This window comes from Zosterops lateralis (genome assembly GCF_965231275.1).
Source record: "Zosterops lateralis genome assembly, chromosome: 37".
Taxonomy (NCBI): Eukaryota; Metazoa; Chordata; class Aves; order Passeriformes; family Zosteropidae; genus Zosterops; species Zosterops lateralis.
The window spans coordinates 795,653-814,049 of NC_139797.1; the positions used below are offsets into that span (position 1 = coordinate 795,653).

The 18,397-nt window shown below is 60.1% G+C and overlaps 1 protein-coding gene across 1 annotated transcript; it reads left to right on the forward strand.

The window, feature by feature from the left end:
• Positions 1-1,762: 1,762 nt before the first annotated feature.
• On the forward strand, positions 1,763-15,323 carry LOC310921876 (voltage-gated potassium channel KCNC1-like; the record flags this gene model as incomplete). Its single annotated transcript, XM_083882129.1, has 4 exons — positions 1,763-2,373; positions 8,105-9,053; positions 12,464-12,676; positions 15,307-15,323. The coding sequence occupies exons 1-4, from the start codon at positions 1,861-1,863 to the stop codon at positions 15,321-15,323; spliced, it is 1,692 nt and encodes a 563-aa protein (XP_083738255.1). The 5' UTR covers positions 1,763-1,860.
• Between the last annotated feature and the right edge of the window lie 3,074 nt (positions 15,324-18,397).

An 18,397-nucleotide genomic window follows, 5' to 3' on the forward strand; every position in this document is an offset into this window, starting at 1 on the left:
TGATGTCATTGTCACCCCTCGGGTCCCCTTTGGGTGGGGACATTGTCACCCCGGCCCCCCATGACCCCACGCAGGGACCCCTGGGTGTCCCCACAGTCACCCCAGACCCCCGTGACCCCACGCAGGGACCCCTGGGTGTCCCCACAGTCACCCCAGACCCCCGTGACCCCACGCAGGGACCCCTGGGTGTCCCCACAGTCACCCGGGACCCCCCCCTGGATGTCGGGGTCCCCTTTGGGGGGGCTCCAATAAAGCTGCTGGTTTTGGGGCTCCTGGTCCTGCCTGTTTCCTGGGGGGGACCCCAAGTGACAGTGACACCCCCCCTCCTTCCCAGTGCTCCCAGTGACCCCCATTGATGGGCGGGGCCTGAGGGAGGGCGGGGCTTTCTCACACAGGGGGCGGAGTTTCTGCTCTGGGCACCTGCATGGGCGGGGCTTCCTGAAGTAGGTGTGGCCTCATCGTGCTGTGGGCGTGGCTTTCCCTCAGGGTGGGCGCGGTTTCGCCTCAGGGCGGGATTTATCTCCCCGGAGTGGGCGTGTCCTCCCCTCAGGGTGGGCGTGGTTTCCATAAACGAGGTTTTTCCTTCAATGTGGGCGTGGCCACTCTCAGAGTAGGCGTGGTTTTCATAAAATCGGAATTTTTTTCTCCGTGTGGGTGGGACCACCCCTCAAAGTGGGCGTGGATTCGATAAACCGGTTTTTTATGCTGTGTGGGTGTGGCCTCCCCAGAGTGAGCGTGTCCTCCCACGATAGTGGGCGTGTCCTCCCATCACCGTGGGCGTGGTTTCCATCAAGGCAGGGTTTTCCCTCAGTGTGGGCGTGGCCTCGCCTCAGAGTGGGCGTATCCTCTCCTCAGAGTGGGCGCGGTTTCCAAAAAGGCGGGCTTTTTCCCCTCAGAGTGGGCGTGTCCTGCCATCGCGGTGGGCGTGGTTTCATGTAGGTGGGGCTCCTCTCTGCGTGGGCGGAGCTATCCCTCAGTGTGGATGGGGCCTCCCCTCACAGTGGGCGTGGTTTCCATTAAGGCGGGCTTTTTTCCTGTGTGGGCGTGTCCTCCCCTCAGCGTGGGCGTGGTTTCCCATAAAGGCGGGCTTTTTCCCCTCAATGTGGGCGGGGTTTCCTCACAGTGTGGGCGTGTCCTCCCCTCACAGTGGGCGTGGTTTCCATGAAGGCAGGCTTTTTCCCTCAGCGCGGGCGTGTCCTCCCCTCAGTGTGGGCGTGGTCTCCCCTCAGTGCAGGCGGGGCCTCCCTCAGTGTGGGCGTGGTTTCCATAAAGGCGGGCTTTTTCCCCGCAGCGTGGGCGTGTCCTCCTCACTGTGGGCGTGTCCTCCCCTCAGCGTGGGCGGGGCCTCCCCTCAGCGTGAGCGGGGGCCTTCCCTCACAGTGGGCGTGGTTTCCATGAAGGCGGGCTTTTTTCCCCTCAGCGTGGGCGTGTCCTCCCCTCAGCGTGGGCGGGGCCTCCCTTCAGTGTGGGCGTGTCCTCCCCTCACAGTGGGCGTGGTTTCCCATAAAGGCGGACTTTTTCCCCTCAGTGTAGGCGGAGACACCCCTCAGTGTGGGCGTGGTCTCCCCTCAGTGCAGGCGGGGCCTCCCTCAGTGTGGGCGTGGTTTCCATCAAGGCGGGCTTTTTCCCCGCAGCGTGGGCGTGTCCTCCTCAGTGTGGGCGTGTCCTCCCTCACTGTGGGCGCGTCCTCCCCTCAGTGTGGGCGCGTCCCCGCGGCGCCTGCGCGTCCCCGCGCCCGCCCCGCCGCGCCGGGATGCGGCACCCGCCGTCCCCTCTCCCTCCCCTCGCCCCCTCCTCCTCTTCCTCCTCCTCCTCCTATCGCGACTCTCGCCCCCTCCTCCTCCTGTCGCGCCTGTCGCCATGGGCTGGCAAGCCGAGCGCGACAAAGTGGTGATCAACGTCGGCGGCGTCCGCCATGAGACGTACCGCAGCACCCTGCAGACCCTGCCCGGCACCCGCCTGGCCGGCCTGGCCGAGCCGGGCGCCGCCGCCCGCTTCGACTACGATGCCGGAGCCGGCGAATTCTTCTTCGACCGCCACCCGGCCGTGTTCGCTTACGTCCTTAATTACTATCGCACCGGCAAGCTGCACTGCCCGGCCGACGTCTGCGGGCCGCTCTTCGAGGAGGAGCTGGCCTTCTGGGGCATCGACGAGACCGACGTGGAGGCCTGCTGCTGGATGAATTACCGGCAGCACCGCGACGCCGAGGAGGCCCTGGACAGCTTCGAGAGCCCCGAGGGGCCCGGCCCGCCCGAGCCCGCCGAGCCCAAGCGGCTGTGCCTGGAGGAGGGCAGGCCCGCCAGCTGGTGGAGGCGCTGGAGGCCGCGCCTCTGGGCGCTCTTCGAGGACCCCTACTCCTCCAGGATGGCCAGGGTGAGGGAGAAAAAAAAGGGGGTTTTGGGGGGGTTAGGAAAGGTGGGGGAGTGATAGGATGGGGTTTAGAGGGGGTTTTGAGGGGTTGGGAAAGGGGGTTCTGAGGGGATTTAGGGGGTGTGAGGGGGGTTAGGGCAGCTCTGAGGGGATTTAGGGCATCTCTGAGGGGATTTAGGGGATGTGAGGGGGGTTAGGGCATCTCTGAGGGGATTTAGGGCAGCTCTGAGGGGTTTAGGGCATCTCTGAGGGGTTTAGGGCAGCTCTGAGGGGATTTAGGGCAGCTCTGAGGGGATTTAGGGGATGTGAGGGGGTTTAGGGCAGCTCTGAGGGGGTTTAGGGCAGCTCTGAGGGGATTTAGGGCAGCTCTGAGGGGATTTAGGGGATGTGAGGGGGGTTAGGGCATCTCTGAGGGGGTTTAGGGGTTTAGGGCAGCTCTGAGGGGGTTGAGGTATCTCTGAGGGGATTTAGGGGGTGTGAGGGGGGGTTAGGGCAGCTCTGAAGGGGTTGAGGTATTTCTGAGGGAATTTAGGGGATGTGTGAGGGGCGTTAGGGCATCTCTGAGGGGGTTTAGGTATCTCTGAGGGGATTTAGGGGATGTGTGAGGGGTGTTAGGGCATCTCTGAGGGGGTTTAGGTATCTCTGAGGGGATTTAGGGGGTTAGGGCAGCTCTGAAGGGGTTAAGGTATATCTGAGGGGATTTAGGATGTGTGAGGGGGTTTAGGGCAGCTCTGAGGGGGTTTAAGGCATCTCTGAGGGGTTTAGGGCATCTCTGAGGGTGTTTAAGGCATCTATGAGAGGGTTTAGGGCATTTCCGAAGGGGTTTAGGGCATCTCTGAGGGGATTAAGCACCTCTGGGGGGCTTTAGGGCATCTCTGAGAGGATTTAGTGCAGCTCTGAGGGGGTTTAGAGGGTATAAGGGGGGTTAGGGCATCTCTGAGGGGCTTTAGGCATCTCTGAGGGTGTTTAAGGCATCTATGAGAGGATTTAGGGCAGCTCTGAGGGGGTTTAGAGCATTTCTGAAGGGGTTTTGGGCATCTCCGAGGGGGTCCTGGGGGGATGTGAGGTGTTTAGAGAGATTCTAAAGGGCTTTAGAGCATCTCTGGAGTCACGAGGGGCTGTGAGGGGGTTTAGAGCCGCTCTGGAGGGGTTTAAAGCATCTCTGAGGGGGTTTAGGGGGGCTCTGAAGAGGTTTAGGAGGGTTGGGGGAGCTCTAGAGGGGTTTGGGGCATCTCTGAGGGGGTTTAGAGGGATTTAGGGGAGTTTAGAGGGGTTTGGGGCATCTCTGAGGGGGTTCAGAGGGGCTATGAGGGGATTTAGGGGAGTTTAGAGGGGTTTGGGGCATCTCTGAAGGGTTTCTGCGGGGCTATGAGGGGATTTAGGGGAGTTTAGAGGGGTTTGGGGCATCTCTGAGGGGGTTTAGAGGGATTTAGGGGAGTTTAGTGGGGTTTGGGGCATCTCTGAGGGGGTTCAGAGGGATTTAGGGGAGTTTAGAGGGGTTTGGGGCATCTCTGAGGCGATTTTGGGGGGCTGTGAGAGCGTTTAAAGGTGACTGAGGGTTTTCAGGGAGGCTCTGAGGGGAGTTTGGGGGGTTTAAGGGTGTCTGAGGGGCTTTAGGACATCTCTGAGGGGGTTTAATAGAGCCGTGAGAGGGTTTGGGGGTCTTGGGGGGGCTTAGGAGGTCTCTAGATGGGTTTAAGGGGGGGCTCTGAAGGAGTTGGAGGGGGTTAAAGCGGTTTGCAGGGGGGACAGAAGATTGAAGAAGATTTAAGAAGCCTCTGAGGGGAATAAGGTGAGGTATGAGGGGTCTGAGGGGGCTTGGGATGAGTTTTAAGGGAATTAAAGCAACTCTAGAGGGGTTTAGAGCATCTCTGAAGGGGTTTAGGAGGGTTGTGAGGGGTTTAGGGCGTCTCTGAGAGGGTCTTGGGGGGCTCTGAGGGGGTTTTGGGGGGATATAACTGAGTTTAAGGGGACTGAGGGGATCTTGTGGGGCCCTGAGGGTTTTTGGGCACCTCTGAGGGGGTTTAGGAGGACTCTGAGTGGGTTTTGGGGGGTCTCTGAGGGAATTTGGGGCAATTAAGTGGTTGAAAGGGTCTGCAAAGGGGGCCGGGGGGTGTTTGAGGGGGTTTAGGGGCAGTTTTGAGAAGGTTTAGGATGTTCCAGAGGGAGTTAAGGACATCCCCGAGGGAGTTTGGGAGGTGTTTGGAGTGATTTTTGAAGGGTGCAGGGAGGTCTCTGACGGGATTAGGGGGATCTGAGGGAATCAAAGGAGACTTTAGGGAATTTCTGAGGGGGTTTTGGGGGGCTCGGGTATTTTTGAGGGGGTTTAGGGCATTTTTGAGGGGGTTTAGAGCATTTTTGAGGGGGTTTAGGGCTCTGTGAGGGGGTTAAGACATCCCTCAGGAAGTTTGGGGTGTCTTTAGGGGGTCCCAAGGGGTCTTGTGCAGCTGTGAGGGGTTTAGGGCCCCTCTGGAGGGATTTAGGGGGGCTCTGAGAGGGGTGAGAACACCCCTGAGAGGGATTTAGGGGTCTGTGAGGATTTTGGAGCAGTCTCTGAGGGTCTTAAGGAGATTTTGGGGGGTCTGAGGGGGGTTGAGTGTTATCTGGGGGGTTTTAGGGGGGCTCTGAGGGGTTTAGAGGAGCTCTGGGCAGATTTTGGGGGTGTCTGAGGGGGTTTAGAGCATCTTTAAAGGGGTTTTAGGGGGTCTTGAGGGGCTCTGAGGGGGTTTAGGGGTCTCTGAGTGGGTTTTGGGGTCCGTGAGGAGGTTTAGGGGTCTCTGAGAGGGTTTTTGGGGTCTGTGAGGAGGTTTAGGGGGCACTCTGAGGGGGTTTAGGGGTCTCTGAAAGGGTTTTTGGGGATTCTGAGGAGGTTTAGGGGTCTCTGAGTGAGTTTTTGGGGTCTGTGAGGATGTTTAGGGGTCTCTGAGAGGGTTTTGAGGGGTCTCTGAGAGGGTTTTTGGGGTCTCTGAGGAGGTTTAGGAGTCTCTGAGAGGGTTTTTGGGGTCTCTGAATGGGTTTAGGGGGGTCTGGGTGGGTTTTTGGGGTCTGTGAGGGAGTTCAGGGCTCTCCTGAGGAGGTTTAGAGGGGTCCGGGGGTTTTTAGGGGGGCTCTGAGGGTGCTCGGAGCGTCTGAGCTGATTTTGGGGGGCTCTGGGGACACTCGGGGGGCTCTGAGGACAGCCGGGGGGGCTCTGAGGACACTCTGGGGGCTCTGGGGACACTCGGGGGGCTCTGGGGACACCGGGGGGGCTCTGAGGACACTCGGGGGGCTCTGGGGACACTCTGGGGGGCTCTGAGGACACTCGGGGGGCTCTGGGGACACTCGGGGGGCTCTGGGGACACCCGGGGGGCTCTGGGGACACTCGGGGTGGTCAGGAACACTGCAGAGATATTCGGGGACACTGCGGGGACCCTGAGGGGACATCAGGGGTGGCTTTGAGGGGACAGAGCCAGGATTGGGGGAGGGGGGGGGACACACGGGGACACGGGGGGTGATGGGGGGACACGGTGGGGAGGGGAGGGGACACCGGGGGTGTTTTGGGGGGGGTCCAGGGCGTTGTGTGCGTCCCCCAGAGTGTCCCCAGAGTGTCCCCAGAGTGTCCCCAGTGTCCCCAGTGTCCCCCCGCAGCCGCTGGCCCCGATCCTGCCGCAGCGGGGCCGGGGGGGGGGAGGGGACAAGGAGGGGGGGGGAGAGCCGGGACCGCACTGCGGTGCCCCCTCCCCCCCCTGGCCTGTCCTACATCCCCTCCCCCCCCTCCAGAGCCCCCCCTCCCCTGCATGGCCTAAATCCCCCCCCCCTTTGTGTGTCCCCAACTCCGTGTCCCCAACTCCGTGTCCCCAAACCCCCCCGGGCTGCCAGCCTGGCCTAGATCCCCCCCCCTCCTTGTCCCTTGTGTCCCCCCAAACCGCCTGGCCTAGATCTGCCCCCCCCCCTCCTGTCCCCTGTGTCCCCCCCGATGTCCCCAAATATCGCCCCCCTCCTCCGTGTGGCCTCGATATCGTCCTGTCCCCCCCCGAGTGTCCCCAAAATCTTCCCTGTCCCCCCCAAAGTGTCCCCAAAACCCTCCCTGTCCCCTGAGTCCCCCCAAAGTGTCCCCAAAACCTTCCCTGTCCCCCCGAGTGTCCCCAAAACCTTCCCTGTCCCCAACCCACCCCCCCAGTCCCCTGAGTCCCCCCCAAAGTGTCCCCAAAACCTTCCCTGTCCCCCCGAGTGTCCCCAACCCTCCCCAAAATGTCCCCAACTTGTGTCCCCTCCCTACCATGTCCCCAAAACCTTCCCTGTCCCCCGGATCCCCCCCAAAGTGTCCCCAAAACCCTCCCTGTCCCCTGAGTCCCCCCAAAGTGTCCCCAAAACCTTCCCTGTCCCCCCCCGAGTGTCCCCAAAACCTTCCCTGTCCCCCCCCGAGTGTCCCCAAAACCTTCCCTGTCCCCTGGGACCCCCCAAAGTGTCCCCAAAACATTCCCTGTCCCCCCGAGTGTCCCCAACCCTCCCCAAAATGTCCCCAACTTGTGTCCCCTCCCTGCCATGTCCCCAAAACCTTCCCTGTCCCCCGAGTCCCCCCCAAAGTGTCCCCAAAACCTTCCTCATCCTCTGGGCCCCCCCAAAGTGTCCCCAAAACCTTCCCTGTCCCCTGGGACCCCCCAAAGTGTCCCCAAACCCCCTCACAAATGTCCCCCATGTCCCACCTCCCTCATTGTATTTTTTGGGGGGGTCAGTGATTTGGGGGATCGATCTGGGGGTTCAGGGAATTTTGGGGGGACCTATCTGGGGGTCCAGGGAATTTTTTGGGGGATCAGTGATTTGGAGGGGAATTGATCTGGGGGTCCAGGGAATTTTGGGGGGTCAGTGATTTAGGGGGGGATCGATCTGGGGGTTCACGGAATTTTGGGGGGATCTATCTGGGGGTTCAGGGAATTTGGGGGTTCAGTGATTTTGGGGGGGGTCAGTCTGGGGGTTCAGGGAATTTTGGGGGATCAGTAATTTGGGGGGATCGATCTGGGGGTTCAGGAAATTTTGGGGAGGATGTCACTGATTTTAGGGGGGATCCCTCTGTGATTATTTGGGATTTTAGCGTCATTTGAGGCGTGTCAGAAAATGGGACATTTGGGGGTCCCCCTAATTATTCTCTGGGGTTTTAGGGGGGGGATCAAGAGCCCCCCATCCATATATGGGGGTTCAGTTCACTGGGGAGGGGTCAGGAGCTTGGATATTTAATCCCCTCCCCATTATCCTGTAAGGGTTTGATGTTTGGGGGGGAGGTCCCCCAAAAATCTGGGAGTTGGGCACTGGGACACCTGAGCCCCCTCCCCAATGAATATTTGGGGGTGTCAGTGACTTTGAGGGGGCTCAGAACCCCAAATTCCAGTGAGGTTGTTCCATGGGGAGGTTTTGGGGGGTGGTCTCATCACCCCCTGCCCTCTCCCCTGTCCCCAATGAATGTCCCCCCCCATGAATATAAGGGGATATCAGTGACTCTGGGGGGGCTCAGAACCCCAAATTCCAGTGAGGTTGTTCCATGGGGGGGGTTTTGGGGGGTGGTCTCATCACCCCCAAATATAGGGAGGTGTCCGTAATTTGAGGGGCCAGAACTCAAACAACTGAGGCCCCTCCATGAATATATGGGGGTGTTGATGATTTTTGGGGGGATCAGAACCCCAAATTCCAGTGAGGTTTTTCCATGGGGTGATTTTAGGGGGTGGTCTCATCACCCCCTTCCCTTTCCCCCCCTCCCCAGTACGTGGCCTTCGCCTCGCTCTTCTTCATCCTCATCTCCATCACCACCTTCTGCCTGGAGACGCACGAGGCCTTCAACCGCGTCATCAACAAGACGGAGACGGTGACCACGGGCAACGAGACGGGCACGCAGGTGGCCGTGGAGGTGGAGACCGAGCCCTTCCTCACCTACGTGGAGGGTTTGTGCGTGGTGTGGTTCACCTTCGAGTTCCTGATGCGCGTCAGCTTCTGCCCGGACAAGCGCGACTTCATCAAGAGCAGCCTCAACATCATCGACTTCGTGGCCATCCTGCCTTTTTACCTCGAGGTGGGGCTCAGGGGTTTGTCCTCCAAGGCGGCCAAGGACGTGCTGGGTTTCCTCAGGGTGGTCCGCTTCGTCCGCATCCTGCGCATCTTCAAGCTGACGCGGCACTTTGTGGGTCTGCGCGTGCTGGGCCACACGCTGAGGGCCAGCACCAACGAGTTCCTGCTGCTGGTCATCTTCCTGGCCTTGGGGGTCTTGATTTTCGCCACCATGATCTACTACGCCGAGCGCATCGGCGCCGACCCCGACGACGTCACCGGCAGCCGCCACACCTACTTCAAGAACATCCCCATCGGCTTCTGGTGGGCCGTGGTGACCATGACCACCCTGGGCTACGGTGACATGTACCCCATGACGTGGTCGGGGATGCTGGTGGGGGCTCTGTGCGCCCTGGCCGGGGTCCTCACCATCGCCATGCCCGTGCCCGTCATCGTCAACAACTTCGGCATGTACTACTCGCTGGCCATGGCCAAGCAGAAGCTGCCCAAGAAGAAGAACAAACACATCCCCAGGCCCCCCCAGCCGGGGTCTCCCGGTTATGGGTCGCCGGGGTCGGGTCCCAACGCCCCCGGCAGCCCCCGGGCCACCCGCAGACCCCCGGCCTGTCCCCTGGCCCAGGAGGAGGTGGTGGAGATCAACCGGGCCGGTGAGTGGGGGCCTGAGAACTGGGGAGGGGGTTTGGGGGGGTTTGGTGGAGTTTGGAGGGGGTTTGGGGTGTGTTCAGTGGGGTTTAGGGGGAGTTGGTGGGGTTTGGAAGAGATTTAGTGGGGTTTAGGGAGGGTTTGGGGGGTTTTGGAGGGGTTTAGGGTGGGTTGGTGGGGTTTGGATGGGGTTTAGGGTGGGTTGGTGGGGTTTAGGGAGAGTTGGTGGGGTTTGGAGTGGGTTTAGTGGGGTTTAGGGAGGGTTTGGGGGGTTTTGGAGAGGGTTTGGGGTGGGTTGGTGGGGTTTGGGGTGGGTTTAGTGGGGTTTAGGGAGGGTTTGGGGGGTTTTGGAGGGGATGTGGGATGGGTCGGTGGGGTTTAGGGAGAGTTGGTGGGGTTTGGCGTGGGTTTAGGGAGGTTTGGGGGGTGTTGGTGGGGTTTGGCGTGGGTTTAGGGAGGGTTTGGGGGGTTTTGGAGGGGGTTTGGGGTGGGTTGGTGGGGTTTGGGGGGGGTTGGTGGGGTTTGAAGGGGTTTTAGGGAGGGTTGGTGGGGTTTAGGAAGGGTTGGTGAGGTTTGGGGGGTTTTGGAGGGGGTTTGGGGTGGGCTTAGGAGGTTTAGTGGGGCTTTGGGGTGGGTTTAGTGGGGTTTTGGGGAGGGTTGTTGGTGTTTGGAGGGGTTTGGGGTGGGTTGGTGGGGTTTGGGGTGGGTTTAGTGGGGTTTAGGGAGGGTTTGGGGGAGTTTTGGAGGGGTTTAGGGTGGGTTGGTGGGGTTTGGAGGGGGTTTGGGGTGGGTTTAGTGGGGTTTAGGGAGAGTTGGTGGGGTTTGGGTGGGGTTAGTGGAGTTTTAGGGAGGGTTGGAAGGGTTTGGGGTGGGATTAGGGGGGTTTGGAGGGGCTTTGGGTGGGGTTAGTGGAGTTTTAGGGAGGGTTGGAAGGGTTTGGGGTGGGTTTAGTGAGTTTTGGGGAGGGTTGTTGGTGTTTGGACAGGGTTTGGGGTGAGTTTAGGAGGTCTGGACGGGCTTTAGGGTGGGTTTAGGGAGGTTAGGGGAGGGCTGGAAAGGGTTTGGAGTGGGTTTAGGGAGGGTTTGAAGAGTTTAGGGTGAGTTTAGTGGGGTTTAGGGGGCGTTGATGGTGTTTGGAGGTGGTTTGGTGGAGTTTTGGAGAGGTTTGGGGTGGCTTTAGTTGGTTTTAGGGGAGGCTGAGGTTTGTAGGGGGTTTGGGGGTGGGTTTTAGGGGGCCTTGGTAGGGCTGGGAGGCGTTTTAGTGGATTTTTGGAGGGGCTGGGAGGGGAATTTGGTGAATTTTAGGGGATTTGGTAGAATTTGGAGGGTGTTTGGAGACATTTGGTGGAGTTTTGGAGGGAATTTTGGTAGAGCTTGGAGGAATTCGGGGGAGTTTGGTCAGTTTTATGGGGTACAGGTGGATTTTTGGACGATTTCAAGGAATTTTAGTGGATTTTAGGGTTTTTTGGTCACATTTTGAGAGGTTTTGGGGCAATTTGGGAGGGATTTTGTGGATTTTTGGGCAGGTTTGAGAGGATTTTGGTGATTCTGTTGGATTTTGGGTGGTTTTGGGCTGAGTCGAGTGTATTTTTGGTGGAGTTTTGAGAGTTTTCAAGGAAGTTTGATGGATTTTTTGGGTGTTACAGAAGTTTTGGGGGGCCTTGGGTGAGTTTCAGGGAGGTTTGGGTGGAATTTGGGGAATTTTGGGGGGAATTTGGGGGGATTGGTGGATTTTGAGGAGAGTTTTTGGTGTATTTTGGGATGTTTTGGAGGGATTTGGAGTATTTTTGAGGGGTTGGTGTATTTTGAGGGTAATTTGGGGTATTTTAGGGCGAATTTGGAGTATTTTTGGGAGATTTTGATGTGAATTTGGGGCATTTTGGGAAGAGTTTGGGGTATTTTCAGAGGAGTTTGGTGCATTTTGGGGGGAGTTTTGGGTATTTTGGGGGAAATTTGGCGCGTTCTGGGGGGACTTTGGGGTATTTGGGGCCAGTTTGGGATATTTGGGGCAGATTTTGGGGGGAGTTTTGGGGGTATTTTAGGGGGAGTTTGGGCTGTTTTGAGGGGAGTCTTGAGGGGGGTCTGTGCCCCCATCTTGGGGGGGTCTCTTCCCTAATTTTGGGGGGTCTCTGCCTCATTTTGGGGGGTTTTATTCCCACATTTTGGGGGGGTCTCTCCCCCAATCTCAGGGGTCTCTCCCCCAGGTTTTGGGGGGTTTTATTCCCCCATTTTGGGGGGTCTCTGCCCCCATTTTTGGGGGGGTGTCTCCCCAATCTCGAGGGGTCTCTCCCCCAGTTTTGGGGGGTTTTATTCCCCCATTTCGGGGGGGATGTCTCCCCCAATCTCGGAGGGTCTCTTCCCCCATTTTGGGGGGTTTTATTCCCCCATTTTGGGGGGTCTCTGCCCCCATTTTTGGGGGGATATCTCCCCAATCTCAGGGGTCTCTCCCCCAATTTTGGGGGGTTTTATTCCCCCATTTAGAGGGGGTCTCTCCCCAATCTCGGGATGGTCTCTCCCCCAATTTTGGGGGGGATATCTCCCACTCTCGGGGTGGTCTCTCCCCCAGTTTTGGGGGGTTTTATTCCCCCATTTCGGGGGGATATCTCCCCAATCTCGGAGGGTCTCTTCCCCCATTTTGGGGGGTTTTAATCCCCTATTTTGGGGGGATATCTCCCCATTCTCGGGGGGTCTCTCCCCCAATTTTGGGAGGGTCTCTGCCCCTGTTTTGGGGGGTCTCTCCCCCAATTTTGGGAGGGTCTCTCCCCAGTCTGAGGAAAGTCTCTCCCCAATTTTGGGGGGATATCTCCCCCATCTCTGGGTGGTCTCTCCCCCAATTTCGGAGGGTCTCTTCCCCCATTTTGGGGGGTTTTATTCCCCCATTTTGGGAGGGTATCTCCCCATCTCGAGGGGAGTCTCTGCCCAATTTTGGGGGGGTCTCTTCCCCACTTTGGGGGATTTTATTCCCCCATTTAGGGGGGGTCTCTCCCCAATCTCTGGGTGGTCTCTCCCCCAATTTTGGGGGGTTTTATTCCCCAATTTTGGGGGGTATCTCCCCAATCTCTGCCCCCATTTTGGGGGGTTTTATTCCTCCATTTTGGGGGGGCCTCTCCCCAATCTCGGGGGGGTCTCTCCTCTATTTTGGGGGGTTTTATTCCCCCATTTTGGGGGGGTCTCTCCCCAATCTCGAGGGGTCTCTCCCCCAATTTTGGGAGGTTCTCTCCCCAATCTCTGGGTGGTCTCTCCCCCAATTTCGGAGGGTCTCTTCCCCCATTTTGGGGGGTTTTATTCCCCCATTTTGGGGGGGTCTCTCCCCTATCTCTGCCCCCAATTTGGGGGGTCTCTCCCCAATCTCAGGGCTGTCTCTCCCCCAATTCTGGGCTCGCTCCCACCCCAACCCCGCCCGTTTCCCCCGCAGAATCGCGGCCCAACGGGGAGGCGGGCCGGGCGGCGCTGGCGCAGGAGGACTGTCCCCCCATCGACCAGCCCCTGTCCCCCGAGGAGCGCGGGGGGGGCCCCCCGAACGCCGCCGGGCCCGGGGGGGGCCGTGAGCGCTGCGGCCGGGACAGGGCCTGCTTCCTGCTGGGGCCCGACTATGCACCGCCCCCCGAGACCGGCCCCCTGCGCAAAGGTGCGTGTGGGACCCCCCGGGGGTATCCTGAGATCGTGGGGGGATGATAGAACCCCCCCCGGGGTATCCTGAGATCGTGGGGGGATGATAGAACCCCCCCCGGGGTATCCTGAGATCGTGGGGGGATGATAGAACCCCCCCTGGGCACCCCCAGATCGTGGGGGGATGATAGAACCCCCCCTGGGCACCCCCAGATCGTGGGGGGATGATAGAACCCCCCCGGGGTATCCTGAGATCGTGGGGGGATGATAGAACCCCCCCTGGGCACCCCCAGATCGTGGGGGGATGATAGAACCCCCCCTGGGCACCCCCAGATCGTCGGGGGAATGATAGACCACCCCAAAAATCCTCCAGGGCATTTATAGCCCTCCCCGGGGTACCCCCAGATCGTGGGGGGGGATGATAGAACCCCCCTGGGCACCGTGAGATGGTGGGGGGAATGATAGAACCCCTAAAAAAAAAACCCAGGGTATTTATAGCCCCCCCTGGGGCACCCCCAGATCCTGGGGGTAAAGATAACCCCCCTCCCCCAAAAAAATCCCGGGGTACCCCCAGATCATGGGAATAACAATAAACCCCCCTCCCCCCCCAAAAAAAAAAAAAAAACCAAAAAAAAAAACCCCGGGGTACCCCCAGATCGTGGGGGTAATGATAAACCACCCCAAAAAAAACCCCGGGGCACCCCAAGATTCTAGGGGTAATGATAGAACCCCCCCTGGGCACCCCCGGATCGTGGGGGGAATGATAACTCCCCCCAAAAAATATCCCAGGGTATTTACAGCCCTCCCCGGGGCACCCCCAGATCCTGGGGGTCCCCAAACTCCCCCCAAATGTCACCCCAATATCCCTGAGGGGACCAAACCCCCCCATATTCCCCCTTGGAGGGGTCCCCAAGCTCCCCCAACCCCTCCTTGGGGGTCTCCAAACCCCCCCATTCCCCCTTGGGGGGTCCCCAAACTCTCCCCATTCCCCCTTGGGGGGTCTCCAAACCCCCCAAAAACTCCCTGGGGGTCTCCAAATCCCCCCAAACCCCCCCTGGGGGTCCCCAAACCCTCCCATTCCCCCTTGGGGGTCTCCAAAGCCCCCCATTCCCCCTTGGGGGGGGTCCCCAAACTCCCCCCCACCCTCATCCCCAGGGTACCCCAAAACCCCTTGGAGTGAGGGGGAGGGGGTCCCCCCAAATCCTCCCTCCCCCTTTTCCTGCATGTCCCTCCCAGTCCCGCCCCCTCCCCTGAACTGGGCGAACTGGGAGGGGGGCGGGCGGGGGGGGCAGAGCTTGCACAGACCCCCCGGCGCTGGGGGGCTCTGGGTGCCCCTTGCACACGCGCGTGCAAGGGGCGGGGCTGGCTGGGGGGCTCCGCCCGTGCCAAGGGGGGCCCGTGTGAGGGTCCCTGGCCCCATTAGGGGGTCCCTGTCCCCATTAGGGGGGCTCTGTCCCCATTAGAGTTTCCCTGTCCCCATTAGGGGTCTCTGTCCCCATTAGAGTTTCCCTGTCCCCAGTAGGGGGTCCCTGTCCCCAGTAGGGGGTCCCTGTCCCCATTAGAGTTTCCCTGTCCCCATTAGGGGTCTCTGTCCCCATTAGAGTTTCCCTGTCCCCAGTAGGGGGTCCCTGTCCCCATTAGAGTTTCCCTGTCCCCATTAGGGGGCCCCTGTCCCCATGAGAGGGTCCCTGTCCCCATTAGGGGGTCCCTGTCCCCACAGGGGTGTCCCCATCCCCATTAGGGGGTCCCTGTCCCCATTAGAGGGGCTCTGTCCCCAATAGGGGGTCCCTGTCCCCATTAGGGGGTCCCTGTCCCCATTAGAGGGTCCCTGTCCCCAATAGGGGGTCCCTGTCCCCATTAGGGGGTACCTGTCCCCACAGAGGTGTCCCCATCCCTATAGTGGGGGGTTCCCATCCCCATAAGGGGGTTTCCATCCCTATAGAGGGAGCCTTTGTCCCCATAGGGGGGGTCCCCATCCCCATAGGGGTGTCCCTGTCCCCATAAAGGGTCCCCAGCCCCAAAGGAGGTGTCCCTAATCCCATAAAGGGCCCCCCAGCCCCACAGGAGGTGTCCCTAACCCCATAAAGGGTCCCCAGCCCCACAAGGGTGTCCCTAACCCCATAAAGGGCCCCCAGCCCCATAGGAGGTGTCCCCGTCCCCACAGGAGGTGTCCCCCGTCCCCACAGGAGGTGTCCCCGTCCCCACAGGAGGTGTCCCCTGTCCCCATAGGAAGTGTCCCTAACCCCATAAAGTGTCCCCAGCCCCGCAGGAGGTGTCCCCTGTCCCCATAGGAGGTGTCCCTAACCCCATAAAGTGTCCCCAGCCCCGCAGGAGGTGTCCCCCGTCCCCACAGGAGGTGTCCCCGTCCCCACAGGAGGTGTCCCTAACCCCATAAAGGGTCCCCAGCCCCTCAAGGGTGTCCCTAACCCCATAAAGGGCCCCCAGCCCCATAGGAGGTGTCCCCCGTCCCCACAGGAGGTGTCCCCGTCCCCACAGGAGGTGTCCCTAACCTCATAAAGTGTCCCCAGCTCACAGGAGGTGTCCTCGTCCCCATAGGAGGTGTCCCCTGTCCCCACAGGGTGTGTCCCCGTCCCCAGAGGGGGGTCCCTGCCCCGGGGTGACCCCTCCCCTCTCCCCTTTTGTCCCCAGCGCTCGTCACCGCCTGAGACCCCCGACGGTGCCGCAGGTCAGCCGGGAGGGGGCGCCCTCACCCTGGCCACGCCCCCATTCATAACCCCGCCCCCCTTTTGCGGGTCTGGCCCCGCCCACTCCGCACCGCTGCGCATGCGCACTGCCCGCCCCCGCACCGCGGCGCTGCTTCACTGAGGGATGGGGGGGGACGACACCTGGGACCCCCCCAAAAATACCCGGGAACCCCCAAAAAACATACCCGGGACCCCCTAAAAACACCCAGGAACCCCCCAAAACCACCTGGGCGCTGTCCCGGCTTTTGTGGGGGTGCGCTTGGCCCTCCCCCCACCCACAGCTTTGCTGCTCAAAAACGCCCCCCCAGCCTCCCCAGTGCCCCCCTGGGGGGGTCCCCAAATTTCTTTCCCCAAATTTTGGAGAGGCAACCCCAACTCCTGGTTGGGACCCCACATTTCCTAAACTGGAGAGGTCCCTCACCTTCATCACTTAATAGGGTCCCCAATTTTTGGGGGGCGTCCCAAAAATCTTTGGGGGGGTCCCCATTTCCTTGTAGGGGGGGGTCCCCAAACCCCTTGGGGGGGGTGGGGTTCCAACTCTTGGGAGGGGTCCCCAATCCTAATCCCCTTTGGGGGGGGGTGGGAGCCCAAATTTGGGGGGGGTCCCCAATCCTAATCCCCTTGGGGGGGGTGGGATCCCAAATTTGGGGGGGGTCCCCAATTTTCTGAGGGGAGGGGAGGTCCTAAACCCCTTGGGGGAGGAGGGGGGGGTCCTGTCCAGCTTTGGGGGGGGCCCTAATTTTGGAAGGGGGTCTCTCATTTTCTGGGGAGGGATTGGGAGGGAGGTCCCCATTTTGGGAGTGGGGAGGATTGTGGGAAATGAAAGGGGAGGCCTGGGAGGGTTTTGGGGGGTACTGACACCCCCTCCCCGTATTTGTGTCTCCCCCAAAGGCTACGAGAAGTCGCGGAGCCTCAACAGCATCACGGGGGTCCGGGTGGCCCCCGCCGCGCCCCCCTTCAGCTCCCCCAGCCCCCCCCGGCGGCCCCGCTCCCCCATCCCCTCCATCCTTTAATGGGGGAGGGGCTGGTGGCCGCCCCTCCCCCACCCCGCACCCCCTTTTCCTGCCCCTCCCCCCCTTTCCCCTCCCCTCCCCTCCCCCGCTGTGGGATTTGGGGAGAAAACGGGCAAAACTCATCAGTGGCAATGGGGGCAGGGGGCGCCCCGGTGTGGGGGGGGTGAATTTGGGGACATCCCACCCCCCCTCTCCCCCAAAAGGGAGGGGTGACCCCCTAAGAGACTGTGAAAGGGGGTGACAAGGGGGATCCCCCACCCTGATGTCACCCCAAAGGCTGCACTGCACTTTCTGGACTGGGGTGTCCCCAACCCCAAATTTGGGGTCCCTCCAACCCTTCCCCTGTTCCTGGGGGGGGGGGTTTGGGTGTGTCCCTGTTGTTCCCCCACCCCCCTGTGTGTGTGTGTCCCCCCCCCCCCTTTTCCATGATCACTCAGGACTTGGGGAGCCCCCCCACCCCTAAATTTGTGTCACCTCCCCCTGTGTGTGTCCCCGATGTCCCCCCTCTCCGTGTCCCCTCCCCTGGGCTCCCCACACCCCCCCAAGCAATAACTGGAGCCGCCGGACGCGCCGATGGCGGAGGACGACGGTGGAGGACGGGCCCTGCCCGGGTGGCCCCTCTGTCCCCCTGCGGTGACACCGTCACCCAAAAATGGGGGGGAGAAGGGGGAAAACCGGCCCCACTTTGAGTTCAGGCTGTGTTTCCATGGTAACAGGGCAAGGCCTGAGCTCTACTGTGAGGCCAGGCTGCGTTTCCATGGTAACTGATCTAGGCCTGAGTGCTATTGCAAGGCCAGGCTGCGTTTCCATGGCAACAGGAGCAGGCCTGAACCATCACTGTGGGATCAGGCTGTGTTTCCATGGTAACGAGACTAGGCCTGAGTCCTCATTAAGGGACCAGGCTGTGTTTCCATGGTAACAGGGCAAGGCCCAAGCCCTCACTATGAGCTCAGGCTGTTTCCATGGTAACCAGAGAAGGCCTGAGCTCTACTACAAGGTCAGGCTGCGTTTCCATGGTAACAGGAGTAGGCCAGGCACTACTGTGAGCTCAGGCTGTTTCCATGGTAACAAGAACAGGCCTGAGCCCTCACTGCGAGGCCAGGCTGTGTTTCCATGGCAACTGATCTAGGCCTGAGCTCTAATGTGAAGCCAGGCTGTTTCTATGGTAACAGGACTAGGCCTGAGCGCTACTGCAAGGCCGGGCTGTGTTTCCATGGTAACGGGTCTAGGCCTGAGGTATATTGTAAAGCCAGACTGTGTTTCCATGGTGACAGGACCAGGCCTGAGCCCTTACTGTGAGTTCAGACTGTTTCCATGGTAACAGGATTAGGCCTGAGCCCTTGCTGTGAGACTGGGGTGTGTTTCCATGGTAACGGGACTAGGCTCGAGCAGTATTGTAGTGTCAGGCTGTGTTTCCATGGTAACAGGACCAGGCTGAGCCCTCACTGCACATTCAGGCTGTTTCCATGGTAACAATTCACGCCAGAGTCCTCACTACAAGGCCGTGCTGAGTTTCTATGGTAACAGGACCAGGCCAAACCCTCACTGTGGGTTGAGGCTGGGTTTCCATGGTAACTGGTCTAGGTCTGAGCCCTTGCTGTGAGGCCAGGCTGTGTTTCCATGGTAACAGGACTAGGGCTGAGTGTTACTGTGAAGCCAGGCTTTGTTTCCATGGTAACAAGAGCAGGGTTGTGCTCTCACTGTGAGACCAGGCTGCATTTCCCTGGCAACAGTATTAGGCTAAGGCCACCCTGTGTTTCTGTGGTAATGGGACTAGGCCTGAGCTCTACTGCAAATCAAGGCTGTGTTTCCATGGTAACGGGTCTAGGCCAAGCCCTCAACTGCAGGATTAGGCTGTTTCCATGGTAACAGGAGTAGGGCAACCCTTACTGTGAGGACAGGCTGCGTTTCCATGGTAACGGAACCAGGCCTGAGCCCTTGCTGTGAGACCGGGCTGCGTTTCCATGGTAACGGGACTAGGCTTGAGCAATATTGTGAACTCAGGCTCTTTCCATGGTAACG